At 33.5% G+C, this 17,388-nt stretch overlaps 2 protein-coding genes across 4 annotated transcripts in view; one reads left to right on the top strand and one right to left on the bottom strand.

Moving 5' to 3' along the window:
- The window catches only part of LOC145288054 (dynein light chain Tctex-type 5-like), a 58,981-nt gene extending 55,104 nt beyond the window's left edge, over nt 1-3,877 (top strand). Inside the window, exon 6 of the mRNA XM_080136086.1 lies at nt 2,472-3,877. The gene's annotated coding sequence lies outside the window, so the exon portion shown is untranslated. The remainder of the gene's footprint in view (nt 1-2,471) is intronic.
- An 815-nt stretch (nt 3,878-4,692) lies between these two features.
- Nucleotides 4,693-17,388, bottom strand: part of LOC145288052 (uncharacterized) — a 72,587-nt gene continuing 59,891 nt past the window's right edge. For 2 of the 3 annotated variants that reach the window (XM_080136084.1, XM_080136083.1), the window contains exons 10-12: nt 14,305-14,355; nt 14,026-14,094; nt 4,693-7,810 (exon numbers count right to left, since the gene is read on the bottom strand). In XM_080136084.1, coding sequence (XP_079992210.1) covers nt 6,294-7,810; nt 14,026-14,094; nt 14,305-14,355 — 1,637 coding nt within the window. In that variant the 3' untranslated portion in view covers nt 4,693-6,293. The remainder of the gene's footprint in view (nt 7,811-14,025; nt 14,095-14,304; nt 14,356-17,388) is intronic. The other variant, XM_080136085.1, reaches the window with a different exon arrangement.

Raw genomic sequence — 17,388 nt, forward strand, 5'->3', positions numbered from 1 at the left:
TTTTTTAACCCCCCACCCCCACCCCTGGAGTTTCCACACACACCTGCAAACACCCGGGCAACACAGGGTACCCCTCGCTAGTTACTAATAAATCTTAACATCGCAGATCCTGGTAAAGTGGGTAAATTTAAGTCTCCTTATCACTTGTCCAGGCCTGCATCCAGAGGCAACTATAGCTTACACTTTAGTCACAATAAATGCTACAAATGCACCAGACAAGACATAGAACACGATTGTCTCACAAAACATGTTGCCATCATCATACTTATCATATATTATAATTATATGATCAAGTACTACAAATATTTTAGTCACAAATTATTTTTATGTTTAAATCAATAAAAAAAAAAAAAAAAAGGTTCGGGAAGCTCAGAACATTTAATGACAGCATTAAAGTAGAAGTGCGTCTAAGTTCTGTCTCGAGTCTGTTGCTTTTCATAGAAGCATTGTCCAGGGAGTTTTGTAGGAGTTAGCTGGAAGAAATGTATGCTGATGATTAAGTAGTTGACTGTGAAATAAAGATCTTCTTATAAAGATTTGGAAGAACGGAGGCTAATGAGAACAAAATGTGTTTGTAATATTGGAAAGCCTCAAGAAAGAGGAAGGTTCTCCTGCTCCGTATGTGGAAAGGGAGTGAAGTGTAAGTCAGTTTTTTATTGAAATTATAAGCATGGAGTACACAAGAAGTGCAAGAAGTGTAAAACTATGGAGATAGATAAGAACTTCAATGTGGAGAAAAAAATAAAATAAAATATAAGCCAAAACTTAGAACCCAACTTCTAACATAGATCCCTACTGAAGGGTTTCTTTTTCCAATATTATGAGTCTGTGTTCTAACCTTCCAATGGTTGAAATCCATTCACAGATGAGAAAACCTGACATGTTTCTATGCAAAACTGTCATTGGCTCGTCAGTTTTTCTTAATTTCATAATTTCAAGTTGCCTTTAAAGCACGACTTCCAAGACCGTCATAGTCATGGGAAATTCTTTTAAGCTAATGTTGGAGTACTGAATTTGTTCCAAATCCATTATGCTGTAAAGAAATATTAAGAAAAGAGTGAGTGAAAGAGCAATTTTAAGTGTAATTTATAAAATTTTGCTAACGTGATTTGTGACCTGATGCATCAACTTCATAAAGGATACATTATCTTTTGTGGCAAGTTTTAGACATTCCTTCCTTCAAACCAATGATGTATTATAATATATGGAGGCCAAAACCTTACCCATTTTTTTTTAATTTTTTTTTTTTTAAACTTTTATTCATTCGAAACAAGGCATATTGCCACTGAAGGAATACTATGAATTATGGGCCATATTCATAAGGTCATACTAAGTGCAGAGTTATGCAAGATCTTTATTTACATTACATTAAAATTTTTGCTTGTCAGTACAGTAAGGGAAACAGAGTAAGGATAGAATTCCAAAGGTTAACAGTGCTAGAAAAAAAAGACTATTAGAACCGAAAGCTTTGAAGACACCTGTGAACCTCATTGTTAGGTTGATTGAGGATCAAGGAGGCATCAGAACAGCAAATTCATTAGAACATATTCCATTGATGTATAAGCATAAGAACATTGTGACAATGAGACAGGGGCTGGAGCTTAGTAGACAGTGTGGGACCTCTTAGATTGAAGATTCTTTTTTGGGACCTTATCTAAAAGCAAAAGACTAGTGGCTGATGCAACAGCTCAGATGTGGCAATACTTCATGAGTGGATGGTGGGTTTGTAAAGATATAAGATACACATGAGTTTTTTTTTTAGTATAGTAGATGGCACCCACTTTCCTTACAGCAGATATTTTTGTCTTTCATTTATTTTTTTTTTTACAAGAAAAATTAATGAAAAAAAAATAGTTCAATTTGTATTTATCAAAATTACTTATTGACGAAAATAGTGATTTTAAAACTTTTCAATTGTTACAAGTAATTTCAAGCAAATTAAATTTTTTTTGATTATTTATTATGTAGATTTATCCAAGTTAGATAATCACGTTGACACACCGGTTCCTGTCAGATCACCAAAGTTAAGCAACATTGAGCCTGGTCAGTACTAAAATGGGTGACCATTTGGGAATTCCAGGTGCTGTATGCACTCTCAGCATTGTTTCCAGTAATCATGGACTTCTTGCCGCTGAACTCAAGCAATGCCACTTCAGAAGGGGGTATGGTGGGAGATTGTGCAACTCTTGCCTCACACTTACACACACAACCACCATTACAGGGGGTATCCATTGTCTTTCGAGAATTAATAGAGGCGGCAGCATATCAAAGTTGAATAAATTGATTAACTACATTTTCATTTACATAAATATTATGCGAACAAGGAAGTTCTTGCGAAATTTTAAATTTTGATTTCAAATAAGTTTTTCGTTATGATACCTTTACTTTATATATCATTTTAAAGAGTGCTTTTCGCTTTATCTAATCATTTAAATTACAATCGTTTTAAAACAATTATGTCTTCTTTTCAGAACGTTGAATACAAGATGGAAAAAAGCAAACTCACATAATTTTCTTATTTCAATTCAAGCTAGACCGAAAAATTGTTGAAACAGCTCACGATATCAACAAAGCATTTGGCCCAGTAACGACTACTGGTTTAAGAAATTTTGTGGCGGCGACAAAGTCGGCCATCGGATGTTGACAACGATCAATTAAGAAGCCAATCCATGCACAACGGTTTGAGAATTTGCTTATGAATTAGACGCAAGGTACACAATGATTTCCAAGCACTTGAGAGAGATTGGAAAGACAAGAAAACTTGATAGATGAATGCCAGACAAATTGAATGACAACCAAAAGAAACACCATTATGCAACAAGAACAACCTATTTTTCAACTGGGTTATGACTTGCAATGAAAAGTGGGTTCTTTACGACAACCGGCAATGTTCGGCTTAGTGGTTAGACACCGGCAAAACTCCACGTTACTTCTCAAAGTCAGAATTGCACCAAAAGAAGGTCATGCTAACTTTGGTGGTATGAGACCAGTCTCATCCACTAGTTTTTTGGATGCAGGTGAAATCATTATGGCAGAAAAGTACCGTGACTTTGACAATACCAAGCATTAGTCAAAAGAAAAGACGCAATTCTCCTCCACAACAATGTTCATTGCTAAACCAAACCTGCAAAAGTTGAACGAATTGAGTTACAAAACTGTCTCATCTGCCATACTCTCCAGACCTCTCACCTACCGACTACCACTTTTTTTAATCATCTCAACAACTTTCTGCGTGAGAAACACCAATATCAAAAATGCCTTCAACAACTTCATTGCCGCAAAAAGCAAGATTTTTACTGGCATAAATACACTTGTTTTGCATTGGCTAAAGTGTGTTGAATCTGATGGTGCTTATTTCGATCAACAAAATTTGTTTGAATCCAGATATGTTCATCTGAATTTAAAAGTTAAAAACCACAAGAACTTTCTTATCAACCTCATATTAAATAAGATTAATTTCCTTTTTAAACTATTCAAACTTTTACTTTTATTATTTAATTAGTATCCAGTTTGCCATAACAAAACATCATCCTTCCGCGATCCTACTCTACCCATCAACATGGTCTCTGATTAGATAAAATACTGTGCTTTAATTTCAATTGTACACAGCATAAGCATGTTACAGGCATACAAATTAGCTGAAAAGAGTCACTTTTTCTCTAAATACTGAGACATGTTAAAAATTATTAAAGAAAGGTTGAATCAAAATAGTGAGATAGAGCAAAAGAAATGAATAGATAGCTAAGACAGAGAGATGGGCAACTTGTTCAGTTTAATTACAAATTATAACTAAAACAATTTTGAAATGTACAGGGTAGGGCAGAAATAACAGGTGATTTTGAAATTGCTATTACTCTACCCTATATTAGTATAAATATATCACAAAAGCATGGGGGGGGGGGGTTCGGGGGGGGGCAAAGACATGTGATTTTATGATTTAATAATGAATTATTTTGTTTGTTTCAGATAAAATGTTTAACTGAACACATTTTGAACTAAGATTTTGACATACGAGAGCTATGTGAAAAATAATGGTCAGTCATAATTGTTTAGAGAGAATTGTGTGAGCATTTTAACTTAACTTGACATCAGATAGTTCTCAAGAGACAATTCTAAACTAGGTTCATTCTTTTCGCACAGAATTGTATTGATAATCACAGAAATAGACAAAAACCTGCTGCAGAGAGTGGATGCAAACTTTCATAAATGCATTCATATCTGCATCACCGAAAATGGGCATCACATGAAATATATCATATTCAACACTTGACTTTGTAAAATGGCAAACCTTTTTGAATAAAGTGACAAAAAAAAAGAAAATCTCATTTTCAATTAAACTCTTATATTTTGTGATTTTATTAAAAAGAACCTATTATTCAGGGAAATAAGTTGCTTAACAATCAATAATAGATCTCAAGTTTCTCTAAACAAAAATGTCCTGCAATTTTAAAGAAAAAAATAAAAAAGGCTGTATGTCTGAGCTTGTTTGATGATTTTTTTAAATTATTAAAATTTTACTAGTATGGGTAATTAAAATCCTTAGAGATTGTTTTGTAAATGTTTAAAAACGCTAATGAGCATGCTAACTTATCGATAAATGCAAGTACGCTTATCAGATAAAAGAGCTGACAACGAATAACTGTAAATGTGCATGAACATTTTGACAAAAATGAAAGAAAGGATGAAGCAAAATTATGGATTAGCTTTCTTTGGTTTTATTATTCTTTTTTCTTTTAAATAATGCAAAAGAAAAAAAAAAGAGCAACAACAAAAAACTTTAGTCCATATATTTTAAATAAAAAAAGCAGAATGTCAACGAAGTTGAGATATTAAACATCCTTGTAAGGTTTAGAAGTTATTAAGAATGAAGAGAGGGAGATTGTGAAGAGGAGTGAAACCAAAAGATGTCACGTGTTCAAGTGACTGATATTTTTTGTGTTCAGATCAGAGAAATGATTTTCTTCATAATTAAAAAAAAAACAAAATAAACAAAAAAAATCTCACAAATGAGAGGATAAATAAATAATGAATGATTAAACAAAAATTGTTTTTTTTTTTGTATTTTGTTAATCCAAAATGTTAATTGGTTTTATCCATTTTGTTTTTGTTTTTTTCCATTAAAAAAGTTATTCCAGTATTGAAAATAAAGATTAGTGAAAATGTGAGAGCAAGCAATAAATCTGCTTCTTTTTTTTATTTTTTTCATATAAAGTGTTATTGTCGTGAAAAAAAAAAAAAAATGCTAAAGATTTTGGCGGGATTCTTTTCTGATATGTGCACTGTACAATTTATAAAGATTCAGATTGTTCATACCTTCATCTCAAATAGTTAAATAATTTAACATTTGATTTCCAGTTATTTTTTTTAGGTGATCACACTATTAAGAGGTAAACAAACGGTTTCTGTGTTTAGATTTGCTCTGTAACATCTGCAAACTATCTTTTTTCTTTGTAGTAACAAAGAAAAAAAAAACAAAAAAAAAACAGTTCAACTTGTAAAAAATGTTACCTTTGGCAGAAGCAACATTATAAGACGTTCTTTTATACATTTTTTTTTTTTGTAAGGTTCAGCAGCAAAAAGATTGGAATGTTCTCATTTGACGCTTTCATTTGATCTGCGCTTGTTAAAATATTTCTTAACTGTTTCACAACCCAGTTCTCATGTTAGAAGTCAAACAGAGCACATCAAGTTGATAACATTTACCTTTTAAGAATGCAGTTATTTAGAAGGTAATCTTTAATTACTCAATATTTCAAAGTCAGACATAGATAGAAACATAAATGCTTCTTTAGGTGTTGCTATCCATTATGTGGAAATAAAAACTGCAATATTCAAACAGCAGAAATAACTGATTAAAACTGATTCATATGTTCGCAATTCTAATGAACATCTCAATCCTCCATTAAAAGAAAGTAAGTAACCTGCTCGTTGGTCACTTTGAAAGCAGGTCACTTAAACATTTGTTTGAGAAGAGTGAGAAGTGGGAAAAGTTTCAACAGTATCATTTGGGGAAAAAGTCTTCAAATTAAAAGGCCAAATGCAAGAATTCCTGAAAGACATAGTCAACCTTTGGTCTTGGTTTCCTTTCTCAACAGTTATTCAATGAATTTTAAGTATTTACAAAAAAAAAAAAATTTTTTTAATTTTGATTATTTTCACTGGTTTAAAATTAAAAACAAAAAATGAGTATTTTCCAAACTGAAACTTGGTGGAAAACAAAGTTCAGAAATCATTAGAAGAGAATAAAGAAATGTGTGAAAAGTTAATTTTAAATTCAACAAATTTTCTTGCATTCATTCACTAAGATCTTCTGATTTACTTTTTTTTTTGTCCAAATCTTCTGTTGATGCTTCCTCAAAATTTTCTTCATCCTCCTCCTCCTCTTCTTCCAAGTCGTCTGCTGACTCTTCCTCATCTTTCTTCTCAACTTCCTCAGAGACATCGTTATCCTCCATTTCCCCAGAATTATCTTTCTTTTTCATATCATCTTTCTCTTCCAAACAATCCTTCACCTCCAGTCCATCAGAATAATCGGCATCCAACTCCAACTCATCTTTCTCCTCCACTTCCTCCATCTCAGCTTTCTCATCTTTCTCCATCTCAGCTTTCGCCTCCGCTTCCTCCAACTCATATTTCCCCTCCGCTTCCTCCATCTCATCTTTCCCCTCCGCTTCCTCCAACTCATCTTTCCCCTCTGCTTCCTTCATCTCATCTTTTGCCTCCGCTTCCTTCATCTCATCTTTTGCCTCCGCTTCCTCCATCTCATCTTTCTCCTCTGCTTCCTTCAACTCATCTTTCCCCTCCGCTTCCTCCATCTCATCTTTCTTCTCCGCTTCCTCCATCTCCTCTTTCTCCTCCGCTTCCTCCATCTCATCTTTCTTCTCCGCTTCCTCCATCTCATCTTTCTTCTCCGCTTCCTCCATCTCATCTTTCTTCTCCGCTTCCTCCATCTCATCTTTCTTCTCCGCTTCCTCCATCTCATCTTTCTCCGCCGCTTCCTCCATCTCATCTTTCTCCGCCGCTTCCTCCATCTCATCTTTCTCCTCCGCTTCCTCCATCTCATCTTTCTCCTCTGCTTCCTCCATCTCATCTTTCTCCTCCGCTTCCTCCATCTCATCTTTCTCCTCTGCTTCCTCCATCTCATCTTTCTCCTCCGCTTCCTCCATCTCATCTTTCTCCTCTGCTTCCTCCATCTCATCTTTCTCCTCTGCTTCCTTCAACTCATCTTTCGCCTCAGCTTCCTCCATCTTATCTTTCTCCTCAGCTTCCTCCATCTCATCTTTCTCCTCAGCTTCCTCCATCTCATCTTTCTCCTTTGCTTCCTCCATCTCATCTTTCTCCTCTGATTTCTCTAATGATGACTTTTTCACTTTTTCCTCTATACTTTCCATTGACCCTTTCACCAAGTCATTATTTATTTCTCTCTCCAACTTTTCTTCCAAGTGATCTTTCACCTTTTCCTCCAGATCTTCTATTAGCCTTTCCTCCAAATCATCTTTCGTTCTTTCTTCCATGGACACTTCCTTCAAGTTTTCATCCACATTTTCGTTATTTTTGCTTTTCATTGAACTTTTCTCCTCTTCCTTTAAATCATCTTTCCTCTTTTCCTTGACAGCATCTTCATCTTCACTAATGTGCCCCGTAATACATTCTGCTACACGTTTCTCTGTTTCCTCAACAGAATTCTGCTGCTGTTCTCCCGTTTTATCGTGATCAGTTTCCTTTAATTCCTGCTGCAACTCTATTCCAAGGGGCACTACTGTCTTTTCTGCTAACAAACTCTCATCCTTATTGTGTCTAACAGCACATTCTACAAAAAAAAAAAAATAAATAAATTAAGCAAAGTTAGAAACACATTCCAATATCAATTTCATCTTTTCTTCAACATTCATGGATTTTGCTCAAGTTAATATTTATGGTATTAATAGAATACAGAAAAAAATTGTGTTAAATATTTCATCGGATAGTTTCCAAGAATGCCCCCCCCCCTTAATCTGATTCTCGTTATTTTATTTCAGAATTCAAATTGCATCTGAAAATGTTTCAAGTTATTGCTTCTCTTATTTATATCTCATCCGAAAACTTGTTCCAAAAATATATTACACAATCACATTAAAAACTACTCCCACATCTCAGTAGATAGCATTTTAAAGACAGTTGGTAACTTTGCTTCCACCGAGATAAAAAAAAAACATCCTTATGACTAAGATGTAACAAAAATGGTTACATGTCATTCAAACGTTTTTAGCAAATAAATACAACAATTGCTAGCATCAAGAAACCATTATAAGAGTAAAATAGCTGCAGCTAAGATACCAAGAAGACTAGAAATCATATTGGGTTGAAATTAGGCATTTGTAATTTTTGCAGAATCTACAAGTGTGGTGAACAATAGCTTTTTTTTTTTTTTTTTTTTTTTTTTTTTAAACAATTCTCCCATTATCCAATCATCATCAATTTCAAGGATATGAGTAGCCAATAGCAAAAATTACTAAATCTGGATGAATTTGCAAACCTGTGGAACTACAGCCCTCGTGTGAGGAGCGAGCTGCAACTTGGATGATGTGTTACTGATAATAAAAAACACATTCGAAATCATTTGAAAAATGTTTAATTAGTGAATAAATTAAAAAAATGGCAAATTTAAAATCAAATTTTGGTAAAAATGGCACAAGGGAAAATATATAGATGAAAATCTTACAAGTTTATTAAATTCTAGGATATAATACACAAAAGTTTGTCAAAATAAAAAGAAAATTATATTTACATTTAAAAGTAAAGCAAATTTGTAGATTAGGATATTTTTCCACAAAAAAATACATAAAAAAATAAGTTTTAGGGGGGAGAGCAAACTAAGGGAAAAATTATTTTAGAATTTAGAGTAGAAGATCAGTTTACATATAAATTTGTCTACCTCGATATATTATTGAGACACCCTTTGATCAAAATGAAATGTATATATCCAAGTACTTTCTCCAGTTTAAGAATATTTTTATATATTCTTTTATATTCAATCAATGTAACAGATTCTTAAATCAGTGTTTTGATAACAGAACAGATCATTTAATTATTTGGACTGTTATCCTCATCTTCTACTTGTTGTTTTTATGTTTCGGCCAATTATTTCTCTTGCCTTCGTCAGGTTAACCGCAACGGGATAGGAATGTCAAATCCTCCAACTACATCCACAGTAATTACTGCTTTCAGTAGTTGCTATCTCACCACGGTTTGGTCGACTAATCCTCTGACCGCCTGAAAAACAACTAGAAAATGAGGATAATAGTCCAAAAAGTTAAAAATAAATTAATCAATACAATTGGAAGATTGTAGATTTATAAGACCAAAAAATACAACCTTCATTGCCCTTTGAGGCCTGTGGCACAGTGGATAGAGAAGCGGAATATCTAAGATTCTAAGTGAGCATTGTCTGAAGGTATCAGTTTCAATCCCCCCCAAAGCCAATCAAAGGATTAGTTGACCAAACCGTGGTGAGGTAACTACTGAAAACAGTAATTGCTGTGGATGTAGTTTGAGGATTTGACATACCTGTAGGCAGAGTTTCCAGTCTTTCCATGAAACTGAAGGTATCAATGGAGGATTAAATTAATGTAATGGAAATAAGAAAACACTTTTTTTTAAACTACTTTTTTTCACCCCAAACAAGGCATATTGTTACTTAAAATGCTCATTTAGGATCATGAGTACAGGTCCAAAAGTCTCCGATCTAAGATGTCCTAACCAAGCAAACCTCTGTCCCATCGTCACAATGTTACATCCTTGTGTTTTCCAAGTATTTTAATGAAATGTGCTCTGATGAACTAATTGCACCTGTATCCCCTTAACGTTCATACACCCAACAAACCAGTCTAGCAATAACTCCTTCATTGTTGAGGTCTGTAAATAATGGAAAGTCTTCTACTACAATAGTTTCTTCCCTTGGACTGCTAGATTTTGGAATTCCCTCCCCGTTTCCTGCTTCTATGACTGTACGAATTATGATTCGGAACTTAATTTTCAGGTAAGTGCACTTTTTATTGACTCATACCCACAATAGACACAGGTTAAATTGCATTGCTTCTAACAGCATTCTAACCAGAGTCCTTTAGGGATTGTAGGTCAAAGCCACACACCATCACTTTGGTTTTAGGCAAGTTCACCCTCAAACCCTCGACCTCCAGACGATTTACCTATATTTTCAGTTAATCCTTTAACTGTTTCACAGACGCAGTAATGATGTCCAAGTCATGAGCATGGTGTAATTCCCATGAACAGCCTAACTGAAACTCTTAACAGTGCCTCCGAAATTATGATGGAAAGTAGAGAGTTAAGGAGAGGCAAACTTGGGATATAAATTTACTCATAGAATTTTTCTATATATAAAAATAAATCTTCTTTTGTCAATTAACAGGAAATCCATATCCTTAATGGATTTGCTGTATGCATTTATTTTTATGTATTGCTTTTTATGAAGAAATTGACACATCTTTGAGTTGCAGACATCAGATTTTATCGTATCCTTTTAGATTGCGATACATGTGACACATAGCTTTCAGCATCTCTGAACCTGCATAATAATTAGAACACTTGTATGAGTATGCTTCATCGTGATCGATAATGAGGTAGAATTTGAACCAGACATCCATAAAAAGAATGAGAACATGTGACTTTAAAATTATAAAAATTAAAAAGAATATGAATCGTAATATGGTCTTTGGAACAGAATTGCACTTTTTTCTTTTTCTTATTTTAACAGGAGTCACTACTTTTAGTGACCTGAAGGTCACACGAGGATAAGAGTTAATAAGTGTACGGTGGTCACCGGGACAATGGCATAGTAATAGTGGCAGAACTAGGGTAGAAATGGATTATTTAGGGGAACGGCTCAACAAGAACTTGCTAAAGTTGGATTTGAAGACAGCCATATTGTAGTCAGCTGAAAAGTCGAACAGTTCTAGAAAAGGAGCTTTGTTCATGGAATCTGCGTTTAGATGTAGGCACAGATAGATTGTGGGGGAAATTGTTGATAGTTATTGTAACTAGATGAGTGTGTTTTGTGCAAGTTTAGCAAGGGGGCATCACAGAGTGAAGCTCAGACGAGCACTTGCCATGAAAATAACGATAGAGCAGAGTCAGGCTCGCAACATCTTTTCTGTAGGAAAAAGGTTGCAGAAAACGGCTTCATCTACTAGATTTCGAAGCCAGTTTTGAACTTTGTCAAGGCAGGATAAGCTGGTTTGAGCAACTCCCACCTGGATCTGGCAACAGTACTCCATTTTAGGACGTACCTGGCTCTTGTATAGGTAAAGTGTTGAGAAAATCACCTTAGGCCGATTGATAATGGTCAGAACAGAGAACACATCTATTTAAGACCTCGTTTGTTATTCGCCAAAACTCATGAGAACCAAGCTATTTGGACTTGGTGAACTGAGCATACTCTTGCATTTTCTATAATCCTTTTGCAGTGATTGTTCACAGTTCTAAAGGCGGTTTTAGTTTCAAAACCTCTATTACATTGAAAGCAAATAGTAGTTTCTGTGTGCAATGGTAGCAGCACATTCATGAGTGTACCAAAGCTTGCTGTTCATCTTCTGTTGAAATTTTTGGTGTAGTTGTCTATGTCCATAATCAACAAATCAGTTAAGCCAGATGCTATATCCAATGCATTCTTTTCAAGCATTGAGCGTAGGCGGAGTTCAGATATGAACATTCAGAAACTCAGTCAGCCATCGAATATCGGTACACAGTTTGATGGAGATGGATATTTGGGGTTTTGTTATACTTTGTTTTATCTTTGAGACACCCGAGTGATCAAAAGATCCTAGTGGAGACAGAACTAAGGATGAGCATAATTCAGGGCATGTTGTTAGAAAAAGATTTAAAAGACTTGCAAATTGTTCATCAGCATCAGGTACTTAAAGACTATATCTTTTCTTCTATCTAATATAATAAAATGATAATGATTTTTCCTTCACAACTTCAGACATAAGAATCCAACGAGGCAATTCCTATGCAAAGCTTCTGCACTCACCATTCCAAACTTATACGGCAGTATGTTTTTGTACAAGACTATGCACATTTCCTCATCTTTTGATACAAAGTATATTTTCTCCTTCTTGACTCACTCTCTCAATACCGTAATCTTATAATGGTAGTAACAAATATTTTCCTCTCTAATTTTAGTCCTCCTACAAAACTCACCAATTCTTTATTAACAGTAATAATTAACTACAAGACACCAGGTAATTATTCCACTTAGTAAATGTTTTGTTTCATACATATTATGTTTGCATAACATTTAAGAATACGGACCACTTCCTTCCAATTCTAAGTTCAGAAGAATGACAGAATGGCATTCAAACACCATAGTGTCAGAATTAGTCATTTTTTGAATAAAAGAATACTATTTTCCAAACATTGAAAAAGCCTTCCTCAATATTGCTATCAGACACATTATCTGCAACAAAATATTTACTCACTACTAAAACGACATAAATTATTGTTGTAACATGTTCTCACGAAAATTCCCAACTATATATGTTATTAAATCAGTGTGCAGCGTGTTAAATCCATCACAATCGACATTTGTTACATGAGCAGGTAAACAAACACGTTTATAAGTGGCAGTCACTTCTGATTCTCACTTCACTAGCATTACTTCTGCAGTAACCCTTCGTCTTCTTTCGTCTTCTGTGCCATCTTCTTGCTCTTATTTTTCCCTCGTCTTCTGTCTCCGCATGTTCATTTTTATGTATCTCCTTCCTTTGATACCATCTTCATCCTTTTCACCATCTCCTGCATCTTCGGCTTTGCATTTTTCTTTTTCTTCTATTTATTCTTTTTCAGATTTTTATTATTCACCGTCTGCAACATTTTCATCTACTTTTCCGTCTTCGTCTGCAACATTTTCATCTACTTTTCCCTCTTCGTCTGCAACATTTTCATCTACTTTTCCCTCTTCGTCTGCAACATTTTCATCTACTTTTCCATCTTCGTCTGCAACATTTTCATCTACTTTTTTGTATTCGTCTGCAACATTTTCATCCACTTGTTGTTTTTCTTCTTTCCCATCTTCATCATCGTCGTCATCTTTTTACAAGTTTTCTTTTTATTCTGATGTTTCTTTTGCTTCAAAACAACTTCTTACAAGCAACTTCAGTGCATGGTATTGATTGATTATAGGGTTTTTCAGAACAATAACTTTCATTTCAAAAGTTTAAAATGCTTCAATATTTCTTTCACGTTTATCTCTAAACATTAAAGCAAAACATTAAAACTGTCCAAGACATACAAGATGGATACATATTATAAGCATGATTGCTTACTGGCATCCCTAGTTTGTGCAGGTTTACATGTTCATTAATGGAATGTAATTAGGCATTTTAAAAAATATTTTGATATAACTTATGTGATTAGTTTCTTTAGAGTACACATACTTTTACAATTATTGCTAATAACTACACAGATTTTCTGGAATAAAATCAGTTAAAATGCCGGATCTCTTTCAGGCTTTCTACATTTAACAACTGCATACTTATGCAGATTATGGACCACGTTGAAACAATAACATTATTTATTGATCCACTCCTAACATGGGAGGTAATTATTCAATAAATAATACCTACCATATACACTTTGATTTTACTTGAACATAATATATAATATAGCACAATCCATATTATGCATACATTACTTAACCAGCGTACTAAGTAGATGTGCCCTACAGTTATCCTAGAATGTCAAAGCCAAATGCATTACACGCTACTTGCATTCTTTTTTCTATTATATTGAACCAGTTGCAAAAATTTGCACATGACAAGCAGTTAGAGAGGTCTAACATGACTGAGAAAACTTTTTTACTGAAACTATTTTAATAAGAGATAATTTGCCTTTACATATAAGATATGTTCATAGATATTCCCAAAAAATAACATCAATCCACAGTATTGTTTAGATATGGCTTTTACTTTTTTATGTTTACATAAATAAATATTCATGCAGACGGCAGTTATTTAAAAAAATAATTACCTTTTATAGAGTCTTCAATCAAAAAATCTTCATGATTGCTTGTGTGGTCTAATGTATCACAGTCAAAATCTGTCAAAGCACAAAAAAAATCAGAAATATAAAAACAAAAGCTAAATAATATTTTGGGTTCCTGTTTGTATATTTAAACAAAAAAAAAATATATATATAAGAAAAAAAAAAGTCTAAGAACACATCAGATAAATATTATTTATGCATTACAAGAAAGCTAGCAGTTTTTGGAGGAGCATCTAATTCTGGATGGAAAGGAAGCGTAATTACCATCATCATAGCAGCTTTCACGGCAACAGGAAATGTCATGGAAAGACAGCTCTGTAATAAAGAAAGGCAACAGATTCCATAAATTTCAATTAAAAGAGCAAACATTAAAGATTTTCTCCCATGCCATTCAGGCATTTACTGACACCTCCTGTTTCAGCCGCAATCCTCCTTTGAAAAACTCGTCATTGCTTTAAGCAACACAGACTTGATGTACAAGTATAACGTGGATAATATAATCTGTAGCTGAAGCCATAATCTTTTGTAATAGTTAGGCCGAGGAGGGGTGGGGGTGGGGATCAAAACAAAAGTATAATTTAAAAAAGAAAAAAAAAGAAAAAAAAAAAAAGAGAAAAAAAGTAAAAAAAAAGAAAAAGAAAAAAAAAAAAGAAAAAAAACCAAGCTATTCATGGACTATTTCATGCAAGTTATGTTATATCAGAAAACAATGTGTACAAATATTAACATGCAGGTCCAAGTTTTGTAAATATTTTTTCATTATGTATATAATTTTGCTTCTAGGTTCTTGTAAATCGATTATTCTGATATTTTTTGTACAAGTTTTTATTTAAAATGTGCCGAGTCTAAATATGTTGAGTTTATAAACCTATGAGTAACACAAGGCTAATTTTTAGTATTTTGCACTGGCCCTTGAAATCGCTAAAGAAACAATCCCTACCTTATCAAAATCACCAATTTATTTGATTTTCAAATAACTGAAGATTGATAGAAGACACTTCATCCCATCCAAGAGAAACTCAGAATGCACTCAAAATTTAAGGTAAAAAATATAGTATAAGATTTATAATACCAAAAGTTACAACTATCTAGTGTTTTGCTTAAATAATTTAAGCAAAACAAAGAGCTTTCAAAATCTTTATGCTAATTATATTTGCAAAAAAAAAAAAAATACCACTTCAAGGTCAAAAACTAACCAACAATAAGAGATAGATTCTGACCCAGAAAATAGCAATTCGTCCCTCTTTGTCAGAAATATTGCTCATGAAATATGAAAACTAAAGAACAAAATAAGGGAAGTGAGAGTTATGAGGTGCCCCCGAAAGTAAACCAAAAGTCAACTTTCTGTTCTCTGAAATAGCAAAGAAATTGCACAATTGGTAAATTGAAAGAATTTAGAAAGAGAATTACTTGAATGAGATTGCAAATAAGAATCGTCCCCCACCCACTTCTAATCACTCAATAGAATTTTAATGATAGCAAAAAATGTCAGAAGACAAAGCAAAAATCCAGAATTATTGCATTAAAAATGAACTACCCCCACCCCACCCTGCTTCAACTTTTCATTAGGTTGGGAATTAAAAAAAAAAATGGATAAACTAAGAAATTCTTAAATCATCAAAACTGATAACTTGTTTTACCCCCCCCCACACACACACACACACTCTCTTTCTCTGAGAAATATAGTTGTCATTATATTATGTACGATTTTATTTGGAAATTCTTATTGCATTTCAAAAAAAGACAGTACCTTTCTCTGAAGTTATGGGCACAAGGTAAGCAATGCAGTTCGACAGATATGAAGAGACATTGAACCTACAGAAAATTTCATTTCTAACTTACCTTACAAACACTATCACACATGGTACAACTAATTTTGATAAAAGGACATACCCAAGATTATAAGGAACATTTTTTTTCTTCTCATTCCTAGAGTGAAATTCTTCCAAGTGCAAAAAGTTTAGAATTGATCATTAGCAAAGCAAAGAATGTTGAAAAAGCTGAGTTTCAAAATTTATATGATATAATGTTGGATTTTTTTTTGTGGATACCAAAACTTTAAAAATGATGCAAAATGAAAACATTAAAATGTCTTATGAGAAACAAATGACGATTATCATACAGCATCAAAGTGTTGCAATAAAATTTTAAATTGAATGGAAATAAATTACAAAGGTTGGAGAGAGGTGGCAAAGAGCTGATGTTAATGAATTCTCTACTATAATTATATCAAACATCCCAAGGATAGACTAATTAAAATGTTGTTTTCTTTAATGTCAATAAAATAGCCAAGCACGAGTAGCAAATTTAGCTCCGAGAATGGATTGAATGCTGATCACATTCGGTCGGGTCACACACCAAGAAAGTTTGTTGTACAAATCTGAAACTTCCGGCAACATGGGAACAGCAGCATTGATGACATTCTCAGAGACAGCACTAATAAGTATAATTTAACGATATGGTATAATCACATTAACACACTGCTTCTCATTAGATAGCCAAAGTTAAGCAATGCTGAACCTGACCAGATGGGTGAATATCTGTGAATAACAGGTGCTGTATACAGGAGGTCGACACTTCCAGCAGCTCTTGCATCCTACCTGACCTCCAGCTCTCGATCCTGTCTTACCGTTGAATCAGGCTGATTGGGATGAGAAAATGAGACTGGCTCTTCGCAAACTAGTTTCACTTGAAACAAAGTCCTAGCCAAAACATAACAAACCTATATTATTTGGATTATTGTACTTATCTTAGATATTACTTTCACAACACAAGTCAAAACATGTCAGATTTCATATTAGATTCAAAATTCAAAACATTGGTGATATATTTATTTAAATAGTGCATAAAGTTAAACAAATTTTAAAATTTTAAACTTGAAACATAAATGTTAAATTTAATTATAGTTTAAAGAAAGAATATCGATAAAAATTAATAAAATGTCATAAACATCAGATATCACCTAACAGTTGTAAAGCTATAACAATGATGTTGCATCAACAATAAAACCATTGTCTCATGTTAAACATGTAGAATCTATTACTAACGCAACTGAAATGTGTGTTTTTGTAAGAATTAAAAGAAATTGGAGCTCATCATCATAAGATAAAATACACCCGAATACCAATGCCCTAAAATCCCCACCCCTCCCATAGTTGACAAAGAACAGGTGTTAGGCAGACATTGGTTGTCCTCAAGTTGTGTTGGTTGGCTAATGTGGAAAACACAAGTGGTTAACAAGCAGCAGTAATGGTTACATGCATCAGACACAGAGCTGCAGGGGAAACAAAAAAGACAACATAATTACGTTACAAAAATAAAATGACAAATCAAAATAAAAAAATTCAT

Source organism: Euprymna scolopes, chromosome 11 (assembly GCF_053919585.1).
Source record: "Euprymna scolopes isolate OS-2025 chromosome 11, ASM5391958v1, whole genome shotgun sequence".
Taxonomy (NCBI): domain Eukaryota; kingdom Metazoa; phylum Mollusca; class Cephalopoda; order Sepiida; family Sepiolidae; genus Euprymna; species Euprymna scolopes.